At 50.2% G+C, this 20,915-nt stretch overlaps 1 protein-coding gene across 1 annotated transcript in view; it reads left to right on the forward strand.

Moving 5' to 3' along the window:
• Nucleotides 1-20,915, forward strand: part of LOC111141448 (protein tyrosine phosphatase, receptor type T) — a 706,124-nt gene that overhangs the window by 634,367 nt on the left and 50,842 nt on the right. Inside the window, exons 18-22 of the mRNA XM_022494012.1 lie at nt 4,442-4,518; nt 12,214-12,250; nt 13,645-13,742; nt 16,028-16,087; nt 16,792-16,908. Of these exons, the coding sequence (XP_022349720.1) occupies nt 4,442-4,518; nt 12,214-12,250; nt 13,645-13,742; nt 16,028-16,087; nt 16,792-16,908 (389 nt within the window). The remainder of the gene's footprint in view (nt 1-4,441; nt 4,519-12,213; nt 12,251-13,644; nt 13,743-16,027; nt 16,088-16,791; nt 16,909-20,915) is intronic.

Here is a 20,915-nt window from a genome sequence, read left to right on the forward strand (position 1 = left end):
CTCCCTCCCACATTCAGATCCCCCTGTTATTAATACCTTGAATCCATGTGACACATTTGTTACAATTAATGAACCAATCTCGATCCATTATTATTAGCTAAAGTCCATGGTTTAGAGTCTACTCTTCCTGTTGTGCAGTTTGGTGGGATTTTAAAAAAATGTGCAGTGACATGTATCCTCCATTACAATATCATACAGGATCATTTCAGGACTCTAAAACGCCCCCGTATCCCTCCTGTTTATCCTGTCGCCAAGCCCCTAGCAGCCACTGATTATTTACCGTTTCCATACTAGAGTGTCACAGAGCGGGAATCACACAGTATGAAGCCTTTGCAGACTCGCTTATATGTTTCCTCCCTGTCTTTTCATGGCTTGATCATTCATCTCTGAATATCACTGAATGCTATTCCACTGTCTGGGTATACATTTGTCTATCCATTCATGTACTGAAGGACATCTTGGTTGTTTTTTTTTTTTTTCCTAAGTTTTGGCAGTTGTGAGTGAAACTGCTATAAACATTTGTGTGCAAGTTTTTGTGTGGACATAAGTTTCCAACTCATTTGGGTAAATACCAAAGACAGCAATTGCTGGAATCATATGATAAGAGTATGTTTAGTTTTAAAAGAAACTACCAAACTGTCTCCCAAAGTGGCTGTATCGTTTCGCATTCCTACCAGCGATGAACCGAGAGTTCCTGTTGCTCCATATCCTTGCCAGCATTTGGTGTGGTCAGTGTTCTGGACTTGGGCCATTCTAGTAGGTGTTACAGAGATATCTCATTGTTGTTTTAATTTGAATTCCCTAATGACATATGATGTTGAACATTTTTTACATACTTATTTGCCATCTGTGTATCTTTTTTGCCAAGGTGTCTGTTCAGATCTTTCACCCGTTTTTTTAAATGGGGTTGTTTTCTTGTTGAATTTAAGTGTTCTTTGTATATTGTGGATACAAGTCCTTTAGCTGATATTCTGCAAAGATTTTTTCCCAGTCTGTGGCTTGTCTTTTCATTCTGTTAATACCCTGGCAAGTTTCGTGCCTATATTTTCTCATTTAATCCCCCCCCACCCTCTGTAAGCTATATAGTATTGGCTCCTCTTTGATAAGCAACCCAAACTAAGGGCGATCAGTTGACTTACTAAGTGATAAGGCTAAGATTTGAACCCAGATCCTGACCCTCAGCTTCATACCTCACATGATGGGTGTACCCCACTGGCCACCGGTTAGCCCTCTGGGAGTGAACCTTGGTTATTGCATAATAAAATAGCCTTTCACAACCTCAGAAAAGTAGAGGTATCTTGTATATGGATGCCTTGCAGAGCCCAGCATGGGTATTTGCATCTAAGTGCCTTAATACAGGGTTGAGTGCCTCTTGTAACCCAGCCCCTGCCTACCTTCTTTCTCTCTCCTTCTGTTGCTATAATCCCCTCACACTGCTGTGTCCACAAGGCAGGAAATGGTTTTCAGCCTCCCCAGTGTGCTTGCTTTTTCAAGAGCACTGTCTTCACTTTCTTCGTTCCCTCTGATGGAAGGACCCTTCCTCTCTGTCTACTGGTTAAGTCTTAGCCCACTTTTAATTCCTCATTCACATACTCTTCACAAAGCCCTCCTTTCTCCACTTCCTAGACCTTGAAGTTCTACTTCTGTGTATAGTCTGTCTCCCACACGAGATTCCTTAAGCATGAGTATCATTTTGACAGTACTTCCCTAGGCCATTCAACCAGCCTGCACATTGTAGGTTCTTTATGAATGGATGAAGACAAGATACCGACAAACACCATCATCTGGTGGGTAGAGGCCCCTTTCGTCTTTAAAAATATTTAACTTAAATATGTTTGTTTCTTGTTGGTTTTTTAAATCCCTTTTGCTTTCAGATTTTAACTTTCATTTTATGTTAAAGTAAATTCCGTCACTACATTTTAAGCCAGAGTCTCTGTTTCCAGTGCCGTTTCCAGGGACAGTCACAACTCAATAAATAAAGGAGATTTTTGAATCAATAAGTCATTAGTGAGACCAATGAGTGAAAACACAATGTGTACTTTTACTTTTTGAAGGATTATCGTTTTTGTAACCACTGGTAATGGGGCTCAACAGTGTCAGCTTAGAGTCAGGTGCTGGGCCTTGTCTGACTCCTTTCTCCTAGAGTGGGTTGGGAGGGGTTCCCCAGGAAGTGCCACTCCTGGGGGAGCTAGAGTACTGCAGGATCTGGGACCAACCTTTTGCACAGACTCCAGGAGCAGTGCCTGCCAGATGCTGGAAGTCCAGGGAGAGCACCATGTGTGGATGGAGCTGGCGTTCAGGTTCAGATAGACCTGAGATAGAATCCCAGCTCTGCCACATGCAGGCTGCATAACGTTGGGAATGTGCTTAACCTCCCCAAGCCCCCATTCCTTCATCTGTGAAACGGGAAGAAGGAACATACTACATCATCATGGATCATTATATACTGTAGTAATCCACAGAGCTATGTTGAGGAATAAATGACTGAGTGAGTTCAGGTTTATAAAATCTGACACTGGCCATGAACTCCATAAAGGTGAACTTTGGACTCCCAGCTTCACACCCCACTCCCCCACCACCCCCAAAGAGATGAGTTAGACCTCCCACCAGCAACTCTCACCCATGAGGAGTAAGAAAAGTGGCAATCCAGCGTATCTCTGTGTCTATCATAGTGCCTGGCACATGGTCAAGGACTAATTTTTGAATTATTTAATTAGTGGATATGAACTAACGTCCTGCCTAGTCTTGGGCCTGTTTGTCCATCCTCAGTCCCATTCCTTGCCTTCAACTGGGACCAACCATTCGCTCTCTTCAACTGACCCCTGTAGGTTGCATTTTGTAGTCTCTAGCCAGCTGGCATTCAGCTGACTTTGGCCAAGGACACGCCCTGGTGGGAGATTGGAAGTCAGGGAAAGGAAGAAGCTAGGGTACATCTCCAGCTCCCTCCAGAGAGTGGGCCCAGCCCCACCTCTGATAACCTCGCCTCTACCATCTGCCCCACCGTTCCCAGGGGGGTAACAGCTCCTTGCTAGCTCTGATCTCTGAGTTACACAGCCTCTCTCTGGTTTCTCAGCTCTTCCATCACGGGCTAACCAATTCTCTGGCATTAATCCCCCCTGCCATGTACACTTGAAGCTGTCTCCAACATCCTGCTTAGACCCCTCTTTGGAAGCAGGAGTTTCTGAGCTTAGAATTAGTTCCACCACACACGGGCCATGCGGCCAGTCAGTCCTTGGGAGCCTCAGTGTCCTCATTTGTAACAGGGCTATGCTGCTTGTCTCCCAGGCTCACTGCGAGAGTCCAATGAGGTGATCCATTCATATGCTCACTAAGGTTTGTAGAGCTCCTACTGCAAGTGGAGGCCCAGAGGATGAAACAGGGAACGAAGCGCTAATGACCCTGTTCTCGGGGGCTTCCTGTTCGTAGTAATAGATGTGCCACTTAAACTGCAGAGGGCTACATATGTCTTAGCAGGATACGCTGGCCCAGCCTCCTGATCCCAGGGACACTCGCAGATGCTCTGAGCGCTCCAGCCCACTTGCTGGGAACCCTAGCCCTGTCCTAGACCGGACAGCAGAAACAGGGACATGTAGCGATGGGTGACAGGGACCCAGACAGCCAGCTGAGCCCCTCTTCCCTCCAGACCCAGCCAGGTTGTTCCATTCATGTGCATCCTTAGCGTGTCACCACGTGCCTTAATTAGTTGTAAAGAATTAGCCTGATTCTTCTGCACGAGGGGTTTTTTTCTTCATGGTGCTTATTTGATGTTATTTGGAGTAAACGTGCCGTTGACTAAACCCTGCAAATCTTGATTATGCCTGGATTGTGTCTGAAATGGCATTCTCCGTAACATGTTTTTAGTTATTGATGACCTCTTTTATAATGACGGAGCCTGCTTCCCTTGAATGATTGTATTGATAACAATATGTGGCCAACAATCTATTTGCAACAATTCTCCAAGAGACAAAGGGAAAGCATTTGCGCACATGAAGAAAATAGTCAAATTTGCCATTTTTCAGCAATAATGAAAACATGTTAGTTCGGATCCGACGCTTCTCGCCTCCTAAGTGTTCTGATCTCTCTCACGCTGTCATGTGAAGAAGGTATTTCTACTACCCTTTTAATAACAAAATCACGAAGACTTAAAGAAGCAGGCGACTCACCCAGGTGGGTCATGATGAGTACTAGAAGGGCAGGTGGAAAAAAGAGAAGGAGCACATACAGTGGCTTTCTAAGGCACAGAGACCTCCCTGAGCCTCAACTGCCTTATTTGTAAATGGGAATGATAACAGGGTGGGACCAGGGGTCAAACGAGAGAAGGTATGGGAAGCAGCCCGATGCCCATACTACTGACGCACGGGAGCCTTGCAGGTGGGCAGTGCTGGCCCCTCGCCGCAGCTCCTCACCGCCCACCTCCTTATTTTTTGCTCTCTCTCTGCAGATGACCATTCCCGAGTGAGGCTGCTGGTGCTGGATGGAGATCCGCATTCCGACTACATCAACGCCAACTACATTGATGTGAGAGTCTCCACGGGGCTGGGCGGTGGGGCTCTGGGGTTGGTTGTAGCAGGCTTGAGACCCATGGCTGTCCCCCAGCCTCTCCCCCAACAAGGTGGCCCTCCTAGAACGTGTCCGGAGGGGTCCAGCCCCTCCCTGATTTATGTAATTAGCATAACCCACGTTGATTATCCGTCTGAAGCTGTATCCTCTTTGGAGCTGGCTGGAGTAGCCCGCTCCGTGGGGCCTCAGGACAGCTGCCTGTCTTGTTCCTTCACCCATTAATTCATTTGTACGTGTGTCTGTTTGTCCATCCATTCATTCATTCAAAGGCATAGCCATTTATGCAACACAAATTTAAAAGTGCCTGCTGTGTGCCAGATGCTATGGGAACCATAAAACTTAGAGCGCCATGGTCTCTACCCTTTAAAACCTGAGCAGGAAGATAAGCTATGCACATCAATAATTCCAGGGCCAACTGGAAAGTGGTAAGTGTCATGTGTTCAGATAAAATGCTGCAGGGATTCAGGGGTGGGGGGGAAATCGCTTTTTCCATCAGGAATGCAAAATGTGATATGAACCAAAGCTTCAAGCACAGGATGAATTTAAAGTATAAAGAGGGCAAAGATGGGGCCTCTAGTTAGAACAGCACAAGCGAAAATGTAGCAGCTGGAGCCAGAGTGTCTGTAGTGGCTCAGGGTGAGCAGAGCAGAGACAATGTCATGGGGGTAGTAGAAAATAAGGTTGGAGCTAAGTCATCGGTGGTTTGCCGTCAAACTTAGAAAGCCAGGCTCGATTCTGTAGGCAAGAGAAAGCTGTTTGAAGTTTTGATTGTGGAGGTGACCAGTGCAGAGCTGAGCTTTGGGATGATTTTTCTATTGCCAAGGATAGGATAGATCCGAGGGAAGAGTGTCCGGGATCCAGCACCCAGTTAGGGAAGGGGATTGTTTCACCATGGAAGCGAGAGTTTGCAAAAGGGGAGCATGGCCGCCAGGGATAGATGGAGGTCCTCTCGTAACCGGCGCAAGCCAGGCTTCTCAGGACCTCAGCTAGGAGCCCGAAGGCCTTGACAAATGCTGGAGCTCCTCTTGGTCCCTCTGATGCCCAAGTGTTTCTAGAGACAGGCTATGAAGTGGAGAGGTGTGTGTTTGAATTCCCCCTAATCTAGGCCAATCCAGATGATTCATTGATTCAACAAATATTTATTGAGCCTGGTGTTAGTCATTTGTCAGTTTGCTCTCAGATCTATTTCTTGTCCTTCCCCGTTCTGCTTTGCATTGCTTATCTAAGTATGTGTGCGATGGTGTGCCTGTGTGAGTGTGTGAGTGTGTGCGTGTGCATGAGAGCAAGCTGACCCCTACAGAGAAGGCACCGATGGGAGATTGGAGGGTGAAGGGAAAGCTGCTGTCTGGCTTCTCCCTCACTTAACTGGGGTGGCAGCTCCGGCAGTGGCCGCACCCCAGCTGGGGCACCAGCTTCCACCAGGCACCAGCTTCCACCAGAATTCCCGCCTCTGCCAGGCAAACCCAGCTCTGGGGTCTGGCAGCTTCTCTGTCTCCCCTCATCCACTAGTTCCAGGGGTGGTCACAGTCTCCTGCTGGTGCCAGTCTCTGTGTTGCCCCTCTGTTGCCTGGTTAGCATCTCAGCTCCTCTATCACCAATGTCACCAGCGCCCCATGAGGAATTCCCTGAGTCTGAAACACCCAGAGTGGTTTCAAGTCCCCACCTGAGACCCTGGCTTTACAGAGAGCCTAACTGTGGTCAGGACCTGGGGCTGGAGTTTCAGTGGAAGTCAAGGTCAGCACGGACTCTGTCCCCGTGGCCCTCCCAGGAAAGTTTACAGGGAGATGGCCAGTTCAGAGCAGCCCATCTCGAGCCTGGACAAAGCACTCTGAGTATCTGCCCCTCATAGCTGCAGCCTCTCCTTCATGCATCTAGGATTCATTTCTCAAACACTGAGCAGGTCCTCCACTGTGTGCTGGAAATCCAAACCTGAAAAGGGACTCAGTCTGGTAAGGGAGTTGGGTAAGAAAAGAGACCCTCATAGAGCAGGGCCTGTGCAAACATTAAGGAAAACCAAAGCTTTGGTTGGGGTGGGGGTGGGTAGTTAAGGGAGCCTTCCTGGAGGAGGTGACAGTGCTGCCTTAGCCAATGAGTAAGAGTCCAGTGGGCAAGAAGGATTGACAGTAACCTAAGATCACCTCTTGTGTATCAACGTTACTTTAACTAGGACCACAACCTCACGAAGCAAGTGCCATTACTACCCATTCCCAGGTGAGTTAGCTGAGGCTTTTGATTAGTTATGTAACTTATTGAGGATCTCACTGCTAGGATGTGCAGGAGAAGGGCACAGGCGTCTGATCAAGGGTCACTTCCCCAACGTATTCTGCTGGCTTAAATAATAGCAGAGCGATGACAACAGCCAGTGGCTCTAAATGAGTCATGTTTGGGCCCTGTGATGGGTGGTTTCAAAGGAGACGGTTTATGGAGACCACTCAGTAGCCCCCCCAAGTTAGGTAATCATCCCCATTTTTTCAGAAAGGGAAGCTGAGGTTGAAGATGTTGCAAAGTTTGGGGAGTCTGGGTGATTCAGTCAGTTAAGCGTCTGACTCTTGATTTCAGCTCCGGTCATGATCTCAGGGTCATGAGAGGAGCCCTGTGTCAGCCTCTGAGCGCGTGGAGCCTACTTGGGATTCTCTTTCTCCCTCTCCCTCTGTCGCTTTCCCCCACCCCTCTGTCTCTCTCTCCCTCTCCAAAAACAAAAACAAAAAAAGTTTAAAGAGATTACAGAGCTTTAGTAAGGCCATGGGTCTGGTCAGCAGCAGAACCAAACTAGGAACCAGACCAGACCAGTTCCCAGTGCGGGGCCTTTCCTCCTGCTCTCCCCATCCACTCCCAGACAATACCTTGCATCCCGCACACAGTGGGGACTCAGCATGCAATTAACCAGACTGAACAGAACTTCCTTCTGGTTTCCCCCTTGAACTTGTCTACAGCTGAGTACTTGTGACAACCCCAAAGGCCCACATGGGGTCTGCCAGCCTGGGGTGCCATATATAGCATTTGTCATCTGATTGGTAACCCTCCCACAAAAGTGACTTTCCTAGAAAGACTCTTCCCTAGATAAAGTTGCGCGAACATCTGACTACAGTCAGAGCCAAGACGCACTGGGTGTGTTATAGGCGACAAATGAAATTGCTTTAAATGCAGGTGAGTCTCTGTGATGTCAACACTGAAAACACCTCCCATTCCTGCCAGGTTCTAGCATCATTACAGTGCATTCTGCAAGCCTTTAAGGATAAGAAACCAGGGGTTGAGGTTGCTCAAGGTTGCATGGCTAGAATCCAGTTCTCTGTGCACTAAGCACACCCCACCACCTTCTCCCTCTGGGAAAGATAGATTGTGCAGACAAGCCAGCCTCTGCTAGATGCTGTCTTCATAGGTGACACTGGCCTCTGCTGGATCTCAGTGGTCAGAGTTAAAGGTTCATGAGACCAGAGTCATGAATTCAGCCGTTGCTGGGCCGGTTGAGTCCAGAACTTTCTGCTTACTAGCCTTATGATCTTACTTCCTTGTTCTGATACCTGTAAAGCAGGATAATAATGCTACCCCGGCAGAATACGATAACCGATGTGTCTGTCAGTCTCCCCTTAGGAAACAGGCTCACTCAAAGGGAGTAATGGGAGGCAGGGGGTTAACAAGGTAGGAACAGGGTTAAAGGAAACCAGTAGGGTGGGGTGCAGTGTCCCCGAGCTAGAAGGGTTGACCTCTGACAGAGAGTCAGTGCCAACCTCAGCGGCCTGACAGGGACAGATCTAGAAGAACATACCCCCCCAGCCTCCCATGGCCTCTGAGCTCCTGCTTCTGCCCCCTCCCCATTGGCTGAACCCAACTGGAAACCAGCAGTCACGAAACCCCATGACATAGTCCATACAGGTCAGCATCCAGCCCACAGCACAGAGCAGAGTCTGGAAGGGAAAGGTGGGAACATGGCGGGGGAAGCATGTACCAAGTACAAGCACCTCCTCGCACACTGTTACCAATATGGAGTGGGGTGGGGGGGTGGGGAGTCCCATGAATTATGAACCTACCATGTTCTCCAGCAAACTTAAAATGCCTAGAGTCCTTTTGGGGATTCCTGGCAAAACACGCGCTAGATAGCTCCCTAGGTCCTCACTCTTTTTGCCTGCTCTCCCCCACTGAAATCCTCCTGGACATTTGCTCTCAGAAGAGCTAACTGCCCGCGCTGGAGTCGTTTATCCCCAGTTGGATCTTGACGATCCATTACAACAACTCCATTTGGATAACGAGCTCGATGGGGCCAGCCCTGTCTGTGCCTTCAGAGGCCATGGTTCTGCTCCCGTCTGAACCATCCCGCCGGCGGGTTTGTTTGCACGCCCGAGAATGGATTGGCCACTTGAATCTGTTATAAATTACCAGTCTGGAAATAAATATCGTATCTGGGTCCCCAGTAAGTAACAGATGCAGGAGTTCAGAGTGAGATAAATGCGTTTTGGATGCAAGCCTCTTTCCCATTGCTCACAGACGGATGGAGGCAGGCCCGGTGCTGGTTTGCAGTCGATCAGTGTGCTGTGTAGGTGGGACTTCAACGAACTCAAAGTTCTTTTAAGGTTAGGAAGTTTTCTACACCAGTTCTTGGCAAATCCCCAGTAAAGCCCCAGCCGAGCAGTACATTTCCTTTTATCTCCGTTGCTGAGGAATCGCATGGTTAGAATGTTTTCTCTTTGGCGACTCGATGGGGTCTTGGAGACCAGAGAGGGCCTTTTCATGCCCGTGCAGCACGCAGATGGGCGCACGGCACACGCGCATGTGTGCATTTGATATGTGTTTATCAAGGCTGACGGCCCAGGCAGACTTGTGGGTGCTCGGGACACGGGCACATGCAAGCCGACCACAGCCTTGTCCTGCCGGCGCGCTCACTCCGCCAGGGAGACAGACAAACGAGCATGTCCATAACCAAGGAACATTCTGCCCCTGAGTGATAAGTGCCCTGAAGAAAAGGAAACCAGAGAAATGTGAAAGGGGCCAACAGGGTGGTCGGCAGGGGGGCTTTCTGTGAAGTGACTGACAGCCAAGCAGACACCGGGCGGAGGGGAGAGAGCAAACCGCCCATCTCACCGGGGACAGATGCCGGATGGCCCAGGGAATGCCCTGTGCGAAGGCCTCTGCATGGAAACATGACTCCTGTGTCTCAAGAAGAGCAGGACAGCCAGTAAGCCAGGGCGAGAGTGGTAGGAACCGGGCATGCTGCTGGAGGAAGGAGACAGGAACGCCATTAAGAGTTTCCCAGCATCACCTCTGAGACCCGCTGATGCAGACATGCCACCCACCAGCTTTTGCTAAAGACTGCTCCCAGCTCTGAGTGTAGGCTCCACGGCCCAAGGGGACAAGAGGACAAAAGCCGTATTGCCACTCATGTGCTCTATGTGTTGGTTGGGCACACGTGGAAGCCTGTAGGACTGCTCGGGGAGGAAGGCTCATTTGAGGTGCGGTGCAGGGAAACAGGGACATGGGGCTCATGGGAGGGCATGGACAGTGACAACTGCCAGTGAGGCTAGAGACACAGATGAGTCCTGAGGTAGGACATTTGGGCATGATCACACAGACAGTGGGGGGGGCCGCTGCAGGCTGTTTGGTAGGGAAATACCAGAATCCGATATGCACTGGTGAATTCAGTCTGGTCGGAAGCAGACGGGCAGTGGGACCAGACTGGAGGCAGGGAGGCCAGCAAGCTGTGGCTCGGGTCAGGAAGGACAAGGACTGCAAGTAGGAGTTGATGATGCAGGTGACGGAAGACGGTGGGCTTGAGAAACCACACCCTTCTACACTCTAGGGGACTATCTTCTGTTCCCAAACCTAATCAAGAAAACCCCCCAAGTCTAATTCTTCCTGTAAGCCTCGGAACCCCTGTCCCTCTTTCTCAGAAGAGCTCTGGTCCCTCTCACCTCCCTTCCCATCTCTCATGTCTCAGAGAGGGGCTCAATTTTCCATTAGAGGCAGAGCAGTGAGGAGGGACAGGCTTCCGATCTCACCATCACCCAGCGGTCAACATAGACGCTTAGTCATGGTAAGCACCCTATGAATGTTTGCCAGACGACCAATAAAATAAATAACAAGATAAAATCATATATGGTAAATCTTGGACTATAGTGCCTGTGGCATAGTGACTGCCATGTAATCTCAGTAGCAACGCTACAGTGTAAGTCTAAGAACCTCATCTGAGAGTAAAAGATCAATGGAGACACAAGGAGGTTAAGTGTTAGCTGCAAACCACACAGCTCCCAAGGGTCAGAGCTGGGATGCAAACCGAGGCCATCAGGTCCAGAGTGTGTGCGCGTGACCCCCTCCAGCGGTACCTAATTTAGCTGTGTTCCCAGCCACTTGTTCATTGGACATTTGCTCTGAGTCTCACACTGTGGGAGGCCCTATAGACATTTTTTTTTTTAAACTTAGAGGAGGCAGTGTTTGTCCTCAAGAAGCTGATGACTTCGCTAAGAAGTTATCACACAAGGAGTTTAGGTGGGGCTGTTGATTCGTGGATCTGGGACTTGAAAGATGCCACATCTGTTTTACCATTAACCACACAGATGGCGATTCTGGCTCATTTCCTGAGTGAGAGGGCCTTGAGGCAGCTCATTCCCCCCCACCCCACCCACGACAGGACAGAAAAACTGATCACCAACACTGGAGACAAAACGAGGGATTCGTCAACCGTTCGGGCTTGTTTCCTTCTGAGATGGTTAACCATAAAGCAAAGTGGATTTCGGGGCTGTCCGTGACCTCTCCGCCAGCAGGATCCCTAACTGGCATCTGTAGTTTGAAAACGCATCCGTCCGTCCATTCATTCACTCACTCTTGTGTTCATTCCATAAATACTATGTACTAAATGCAAATCATTGTCCAAAACGTGAACTCTACCCAGTACGGTATAATTCCTCTCTAGAACTAGAAAGAGCATCCCCCATGGATCGCCATACCCAGGCAAAAGAGAAGGATCTCTTCAACCTCTTCCCCAGTGATGAAGGTGATGGAGCACCGAGGAGCCCCACCCCAGGGCACGGCAGGGCCTCCTGGGGCACCGAAATACACAGACATATCAGAAACTGGTCTCTGAACCAGAAAGTGGCTTTATCATCTTCTAGGTCACACCTGCGTGCCCCCCTCCCACCCCGATGAGTGGGACTTCCAATTCCAAGCCCCACCATGTGGCACAGAGAGGCACTGTGGCATTCTTCCCAATTTTTTTTTCCCTAATCCTTACTAAGGCAAGGGGCCAACGATGCAATGGTTTTCTTCTGTCAAGTGCCCTACAGAGCCTCACACGGTGTTCTGCACACAGTTAGGACCCAGGAGAGACTTTTTGATGGTTTGTGTCCCACAGGAACCCCCAAATTCCTTCTCAACCTTTCTGGGTGCATGGGCCTAGGTAATTACGGCCACCCAGTTTTGCTTCCAAGGCAAGCCTATATGGGCCCCTCCCAAGTAACTATTACAATGGCTCACTCATTGAGTGATTTAATAAGAGTTTTCCATGCGTTACCTAATTTCGTCTTTGCCACTTCTCTGGGAAGTGTCTGATGCTCTTCTCATTTTGCCTGTGAGGAGAGCATGTCTTGGAAAGGATAGCTATTAATATTGTGGTGTTTGCGAGCTTTGACTGGAGGCCCTTCACTCTGCTTCTCTCCTGTCATCCAGGGATACCATCGACCTCGGCACTACATTGCAACGCAGGGTAAGTGCCCTCCTTTCCCTCGAAGCTGTCCTTGCCCTTCACTGGAAGAGAGGAATGGGTTGCTGCCAGCAAAGAAGTCACACGGGCGTAGGGCTGGAGAGCCTCCAGGGGTGTCTGGGAGCAACCATTTGTTTGGGAAGGAAAGAGGTGACAAATTCAGCTCTAGGTAGGGATATGAGTAAGAGATGAAGGAGGTACAGCTGAGAAATGGTCACAGGCAGGGCAGACCCGAAGCCTCAGCCTCAGGCTAATGTGCCCCAGGGATCCACCATCGAGAGCTAAAGCTGATGGTGCCTGATCTCCTGGACGAGCGTGCGCCTAGAAGAGAGAAGTACTCAGCCGTTCTGGAAAACAACTTTGACAGTACATTATCAAAGGCTTCAAAATGATCCTACCTACCAAACCCTTTGGGGAGGAAATACTGTGAATCGTTAGATAGGTGGGCAGTCACGTATACAGAGATACTCATCACAGTGTTATCTGCAATAGGAAAAAAGTGAAAAATCTTCAATGCCCAACAGTTGGTAGCTTGTTTAAATAAAGTATAATACTTCCATATTATAGACAATTATGCAGTGAACATGTACCATGCTTGGTAAGAATTTTTAAGAGCATGCAAAATGTATATAATAATGCATATAATAATTTACTTATTCAGCAAATGCGTATGTGTAAATACATACACACATACATATATACACACACACACACATATATACATATACAGGAAAAGGCTACTGAGATTTTTATATCAAATACATGTATTTCTTTTATAATTGCAAAAGTGATGAAGGCCCAGGACATTGAAAGAGAAATTTCCAAGGAAATTGCTTTGGACTCTCAGATCCTCTCTCCCTCTCCTTGTCCATTTCTTTTCCCTCCCTCCTGTTGGGACTCCAGGGGAATGCTTCCTGTGTTTGTCAAGCTCAAACTCAGGCCTGTACCGTTTGCACTGTGAGCCTCCAGCTCCTGGCAGCTTTCTGTCCTCCCTGACCCCTGGAACCCCAATTTCCTCCCTGACTCTCATTGAGGTCCTAGAGCCCGGTTCTTATGAAAACTCCCTTAAGCCATATTATTAACCCATAATATAATCCCTATAAGGTGATGGATGGGGGCAAGTGGGGCTGGGGGACAGCCCCTGAGGAGGACAGAGGAGGGAAGAGGAAAGGCTGTGGGTGTATCTCCATGGGTGCTGCAGACCATGCTAGTTTGGAATGCCGCTTTGCTTTTCTACTCCGGCCCTGGTCTCAGCGACTTGGGTGTCCCAGCAGGGATCATCTGGCCTCGCTCTTGCTCACCTATGCAGAGCCTGGACGGACCAACCAGGAGGGACAGCCTCCTGGCTGCCTCCTTGCACTTGTGGTCTTTGACCCTGTCACCTTCTCTGTCCTCAGGTCCGATGCAGGAGACTGTCAAGGACTTTTGGAGAATGATCTGGCAGGAGAACTCGGCCAGCATCGTCATGGTCACGAACCTCGTGGAAGTGGGCAGGGTAAGCCCCTCCCGCAGTTACCTGGACAGAGGTTGCTGGCCCTGTCCTCCTGAGCCTCTCTCTGTTATGTGCCTTATGGCACGTGCCCCTGCTCAACACTTCACTCACAACAACCCGCGTGGGAGAAATCCTCACCCCTGCTTCCCATTCGGGGAATACGGCCTTTCCCTCCAAGTCATCCTTTTCTCCATCCTCGCTCAGTTGATGACGTCATCTCATACCCTTTGGGGAAATGAAAGCCATCAGACATGAACGCTCATCTTCACGCCACAAAGCCACAATCCTACTTGCATCTATGACCATCTTCTCATTCTTCCCCTCTATTATCAGGGTTAACCATAAAAAAGGGCCATTTTTGTTGACCCAAATGGTAGACTGTCTGCTGTTTCTAAAGGCTCAGCCTCCTACGACGGAAGAAGTGACTCTTGCCCTTTCAAAGGCAATCCCAGTGCCTTGAATCACAGATTCTATGCAAGAATTTTCTCATTTCCCCTATCACTCGAAAAGCAACTCTTTTTCTCATTGCTGGATTATTCCCCTGAACATACAAAACATCCTGAGCACCTTCCCCCTGAAAATACAAAACAGACCAACAAAAAAGATTCTCTTGTCCCTGCTTTTCTGCCAGACTTTGAAGACACACACAGGCTCTGTTTCTCCACTCCCGTTCTCTTCTCCCCTCTCCATCCCACCCATAGTAAGACGGTCAGTATCACCAGCATCCTTCATGTTGACGAATTCAACCACCACTTCTTTCTTCTCATTGAACTCAGTCTCTCAGAGCATCCGACCTTTTGCTCCCTTACCTCTAAAACCTTGATAGCCCTCAGGGTTCAGGCCTTGGTCTCCTGCTCTGCTCTATCTCGACTCTCTCCTACGTTGTCCTTAGCTAATCCTAGGGCTTGGAGATGGGACTGCTATGCCCGGCTTGCTTTCGCTCACTTGGTAAACTGCGGTATGTGGGTGGGTGGGCTGTTGGGTTGAAAGGCAGGGTGCACAACACTAGAAGAAAGAGGGCTTCTCTACTTAGCATAGGAACTAACCGGAGAGTGGCCAGGTAAGTTTTTGTTTTGGCGAAGGACCAGATAACCCGTTAAAGAGTCCTGGCCTCCAAGATCATAGGAGAGAGAATCTGGGCTGTCTTCATAATCAGGAGAGGGCTGTGGACATCTCGTGGCCTCAAAGGGTTCTGGGGCCAGGAGAGACTTTATCCTTGAGCCCGCTCTCACTTCGTCCCATCCCCAGCTTTACAGATGAGGAAACAGCCCCAGAGGGGCTGGAGCACCTACCCCTTAGTCCTCTAGCCAGAGCCCAGCTATGATCTCTGACTCTTAACTCTCCTGCTAGTATCATGGCCCCTCCACTCACCACTGCTCCCCAAGGACCCAGACCCAGAGAGCAGCTACCACAGACAAAAAGGCCCAGCTAGGATTTAAGAATTCAGAAGCAAATTCCACCCTGTTCTCTAAAATGTCCCATCTTGGAGACAGATTCCCTCGATGGACAGATCACGAATCTAATTTGGATCTGGGGAGGGAACAGGGGAGCAGTCTCTTAACAGAACTCCTGCTGGGAGCCAACCACTGTGCCTGACGCTCCCTGTGCATTTTTTCATTTTGACTCTGACCATTGCACGGGACCATGTTTCTGGTAATTATCCGGGTGGCCTGGCTTTGCATCCCGGCTCCATCCCTTCCCGACCCTGGACAATTTTCTTAGCCTCCCAATGCTTCTGCTTCCTCATCCGTAAAACAGGGTGATAATCATGTCTGTAAAGGTCGTAGTGATAAGCGATTAAAATAATACATGGAAGGAATTCGTAGCACACTCAGCAAGCGGTGTGGGATGCGGCGAGCTGTGAGTGAGTGTTAGCTGCCCGTACGAATAGTTCAGTTGAGCCTGAGAGGGATTTCAGCACTTTTTGGAAGCTGTCAGCTGTTAGAACCAAGCAATGCATCCGTTTGCCTGCCAAGCCGGTTGCGCTATACCAGCGTTTCCCTAAGTGGGTTCCATGGGATGCTAGTCTGCAGGATACCCAGTGAGAAGAGGGTTCCATGGTTAAATACGTTTGGGAAATGCTGTGCACTTTTTGCCCCTCTCGGAGAGTCGAAAACACTTTAGCGTTAGCACGGTCAACGAGCTGAGGAGTCTTGTAGCAGAGCGGCCTGTTTAACTTTGTTTAATCCAGCATTTCCCAAACTCATTTGACCACAAAACCTTTTTTTGTTTGTTTGTTTTTTTTGTTTCTTGTTTTTTTTTTTTTTTCTTTACCTAACACCTATTAGCACCCAGCGGAACACACTGTGGGAAATGCCACTCTAGGCCGCGCGGCGTCCCCCGGAATGGTAATGCTTTTGTTCTTTTTAGGGGAAAACAGTGATCTCTTTTTCCTCCCGCGGAGTGTGACCTAGAGTCCAGTACGGGACTGGCTTGTCGCTGGCATCTGCACCCACCGCCCGGGCAGGGAGCCTTTGTGCCGACGCTTCCCTTTGGGCCCCGCTCCTTGCATCCGTCTCCCAGCTGAGAGCCTTTCTCCTTCCAGCCCCCAGTCACCACCTCTGGATGTTAATGACCCTCTCCCCACCCCCTCCGCTTCCCACCTTTGATTCTCATCTCTGTTCCGCTGATGCTGCCCCCCTGCCCCACCTGATCTAGCAGAAAGAGGACTCAGCCAGAGGTAGAACGCCGGCCCGGTGACCTGGGACCAGGTGCCGGACCTCCCAACTCGAGCTTTGTTTCCGTCTGTAAATGGGGTAACACCACCTGCCTATCTCACCTCGATTGATTCGCTCACCTAGTGTGATAATGGACTTGGAGATTTTAAGGAGCTCTGCCGAAGAAGGTACTACCATTATTCCTAACGGCTCCAGTTCCTTTGGGAGAGGGCGTGGCCCTGTGCGGTTTGCCAGTCGCTGGCGAGCTGACAGCCCCTTGGACCGAAATTCCACCCAAATCGCCCTCGGGTTTATCGGAACAGGAAGGCCGGACGAGGCGGCTGCTGGCACTCAGCCGTACACTCATCCGTCCTTGTCTCTGTCCTTCCCCGCAGGTGAAGTGTGTGCGATACTGGCCGGATGACACGGAGGTCTACGGGGACATTAAAGTCAGCCTGATTGAGACTGAGCCCCTGGCCGAGTACGTCATACGCACCTTCACCGTCCAAAAGGTAAGCTTCCCAGCAGCTGCCCGCCCTGTGTCTGCCACCAGGGACAGATCAGCAATTGAGTTGACGTGGATCCTATTCCAGAGGCTGCACCCCTCTAGCAGGAGTGACAAACAGAATTCGGCAGGCAAACAAATGGACTAAATGCCATATGGTGATAAAAGCCATGGAAGAAACCTGCCACGAGTGAAGACAAGATGAGGTGGTCAGAGAGGGCTTCCTGGAGGAGGAGGCATTTATGCAGCCAAAGGAGAATGAGAAAGTCAGCTGAGGGAAGAGCAGGAGGAACCCTATGCCAGGCAGAAAGAAACAAACACACAGAGTCACAAGGAAAGAAGATTTCCGCATGTTCCAGGCCTGTGGTTTTCAACTGGTGGTGATTTTGACCCCCAGGGGAAGATTGGCGATGTCTAGGGACATTTTTAGTTCTCAAAGCTGAGGAAGGAGGGGTGCTGCTGGCATCTGTGGATGAAGGCCAGCAATGCTGATGAACACCCCACGATGCTCAAGACACCCAGCCCCCAGCAACAGAGGATTATCTAGCCCCAAATGTCCATGACGTCAGGATTGAGAAGTACTGGTCTAGGCATTGAAAGGAAGCTGGGCTGGCAGAAGCTTGATAAGCAGGAACAAGATAGCAAATAAGATTTATCTTTTAATTCCTATTATGATGATCACTAACATTTATTGAACAATTACTAAAGCAGGTGCTTTTCTAAGTGCTTTGCATACATGACATCATTGAATCCAACAACCTCTTGAGAGAGGTACTATTATTACTCCCCCCCCTTTTTTTTACTCCCATCTTATAGGGGAAGAAAATTAGGCACAGAGCATGTGTGTCATTTCTCCCACATTGCCGAGCTACAAGCTCGCTGAACCACATTCCCACCTCAACCCCTGACTTGAAACTCAATGCCCCTTCCACTTACTCTATACTTGCCATTTTCTGGAAGCATCCACACTGATAGACCAAGTAGCCACAGAGCCAGCAACTGCGGAAGCACTGGGGATTCACTGCTCTGAGAGCTGTGCTATTGGGGTTCAGACAAGTCCCTGGGAGGAACAAAGCAGGCACATACTCGGGACAGCAAGTGCACACATGGTTGATATGGGCACACTGCTCCTGGCAGCCTCCCTGCCGCGTCCCCCCCATCCCCGCCCCAAGCCTAATGCTCTTAAAGGCCTGTGTCTACAGACTCAGTCAAAGAGCCAGGAGCGAAGGGCACTTCTCCATGACAACAGGTACACCAGTGTGGCCTTAGGTCAGGTTCCTTGGAAGCAGAGCCTGAGACAAGGATTTGGGTACAGATGGTGTATCCAGGGACCACTCTCAAGAGAAACTTACAGGAGAGGGAGGGAGAGAGGAGGGAGAAGAGGAAGGACCTGGGCAAGGACAGAGTCTTCAGCGGAGTCTAACCTAGGCCTGATCCACAGGGGCTGCCAGAGCAGGACCTGCACCCCAGACGTGGCCCACTTGCTTCCATCTGCCCAGACTGTGGACCAGCCACTGAGAGGTCACCTGCAGTGCAAGTCAGATCCTGTGGGCTGAGGGCACTTCTCCAGAAAAGGGGAGTCACTCTCAGCCAGCACTCCTACAGCAGAGGCCCGGGGAGGCAGACCCCAGAGGAGGATCTGGCATGGATGCAGTTAGTGCAAGTAGTGAGATGAGTAGTGGGGACAGAGGAGCCCATCTTGGGCTCCACACCCAAGCAGGGAGGCGTCGGAGAACCACAGGCAGGTGCTCAGCAAACACTGCCTAGGTCCTTAGCTCAAAATCGGTTCCTGAGCCAGGGACCCAGAAATAGTAGACAGGAAGTGGTGTCTGCCCTTGAAGAGAGCATAGTCCCACCAGGGAGGGAGGGGCCCTGATCCACACCCTCAGTGGAGGTGGTAAGGGCTGGAACAAGGGCTTCCCTGGGCTGAGTTGACCTGGAGAATGGAATGAAACCCTGAGTGTTGCTGAAGCTGTTTCTTCTACTTCAGCTTCTGGGTCAGAGCCTCCATCTGGGCCTTTGTTCACTCCCGCCTGGACCCCCGCCCCAGCCTGCTATGGGGCTCTCTGCCTCCACTCTTACTCCATTTTAGTTTGGGATTCTGGGAAGCTGAGCCTGTGGAAGGGCTTTGGGTGTGCTTGCTGAAGCTTGAGGAGGAGCTCTGAGAAGGGGAGAGAGGGAGGGAGGGAGGCAGGGCGGGCAGTGGAAGGAGCCAAGCCAGGACGTGCTGTCAGCTGGAGACCTAACTAAGGCAGCTGGATCCCACGGGAGCTCTGGGGCATGAGCTCCCCCACACACTTGATCCTGTCTTGAGGCAAAGGGGTCCTCTGTTCTTCTGTTAAGACCACCCAACATCCTAGTTTGCCCAGGACCGTCCTGGCTTTAGTAGGAAAAGTCCCATGTCCCAGAAAACCTCTCAGTCCTGGGCAGACTCACCAAGTCAGCTGGTCACTCTGCTGTCCTGTCAGCCCCTGAATGCCAGCTGCCCACTCCCACCCCCAAGGGACGGGGCTCCTGGTTGGCTGAGCAATTCTCTGAAGAAGGGGGGAGCTGTGGGTGTCCGTAGCCAAGACTCAGGAGCTGGAGATGGAGGTCTGGCCCAGGAATGGGGATCTGGGAGGGCGCCGTAAGTGCCTCCTGCACTGCCCCCCAACATTCCCACTCCACTCCAGGCTCCACATAGCCCCCAACACAACCCTTCCAAAATGCAAGTGTGATGATGCACTTCCCCTTCCGGGCAACCTCCCCAGATCCCCAGTGAGACCCCGTGTGGGATGCAAGGCCTCCCAGCAACAGGCACCAGCCCAGCCTCCCACCCACAGTCCCTCTGTCCACCCTTGCCAGTCTTCCACTTCCCCCCAGGGGTGCCCTGTTTGTGATTCTGTGCGTGTGCCGTGCTAAGTCCTGTCCCCGTGACATTACCTGGGCTGTCTCTCTGCCTGGGAGTCCTGCCATCTCTTTGATGGGGCAACACTCAGGCCTCAGTTTCTCATAGTGACTAGGAGTGCAGACTGTGGGGTCCAAGAGCCAGGATCCAGACTGGGTTACAACTTACAAGTTGTGTGACCTGGTTGTGTTCCTTAACCTGGCTTAGCCTCGATTTCCTCATCCGTAAAACAGAGACAACATATGGACTGGTATGAGGATTAAATGAGTTAGTACACCGAAATGTTCAGAAGAGTAATAGGCCTGCAGTCTGTGCTTAATAAATGTTAGCTACTATTTTCGCTATTAATGTATTTCAAGACTCAGGGCATGCATCACCTCCTCCAGGAAGCCTTCTCTGATTTCTCTTTCCCCAGCTGGGGTTACCTGACGCTCCTTTAAGCACTTCAATAGGTTATCCGCTTAGGAGCCTGCCTCTCCAGCTAGACCATGAGCCGCTCCAGGGACAGGGACTGTGGCTTTTATTTCTGCCTTCACAGTGCCTAACACAAGGCTTGGCACAGATAACCCTCGGGGAATCTTCCTTAACTGGAAGAATGATCAAACACTCTTCCTATTTGTTGCTCTCCGCATATCTGCAGGAGATTGCAAGGTAGGAGAAAGTAGGTAAGGGCACTGCATAAGCACAGGCCCCGAGGTGACACCTGACTACGGACTGGGCAGAGAAGCGGCCTTAGCCTGCAGGGTGTTACTGAAGAGTGGTAGGAGGGGAAGGGGAAGCGACCAGAGCCCTAGGCCCCACTGCCCCCATCAGTCCGAGACGCTCTGCTTTTATTTGTTCCCTGCCTTATGATTCTAAATAAGAATCTAACGAATAGAGGAGTCTGACACATTTTTTTAAAACTTGAAAGCCATGAAGACAGTGAGGGTCACAGACCCCAGTCACTGAAAGAAAGGCCTCGTGTTCCACTGGAAGTGACTTGAACTTGGTGTTTAAGACCAACCTTTCTCTGAGTCTGTTCTGCTGAATAGAAGTCCCATGACACCCTTGTCAAAAGGACAAACACTGTGGGTGTGTTATAACGCCCCCTTGGGGATGCAGAGTGTACACCAGTCCATTGAAGGCTC

This window comes from Enhydra lutris, unplaced genomic scaffold (assembly GCF_002288905.1).
Source record: "Enhydra lutris kenyoni isolate GAN:26980312 unplaced genomic scaffold, ASM228890v2 scaffoldscaffold6, whole genome shotgun sequence".
Taxonomy (NCBI): Eukaryota; Metazoa; Chordata; class Mammalia; order Carnivora; family Mustelidae; genus Enhydra; species Enhydra lutris.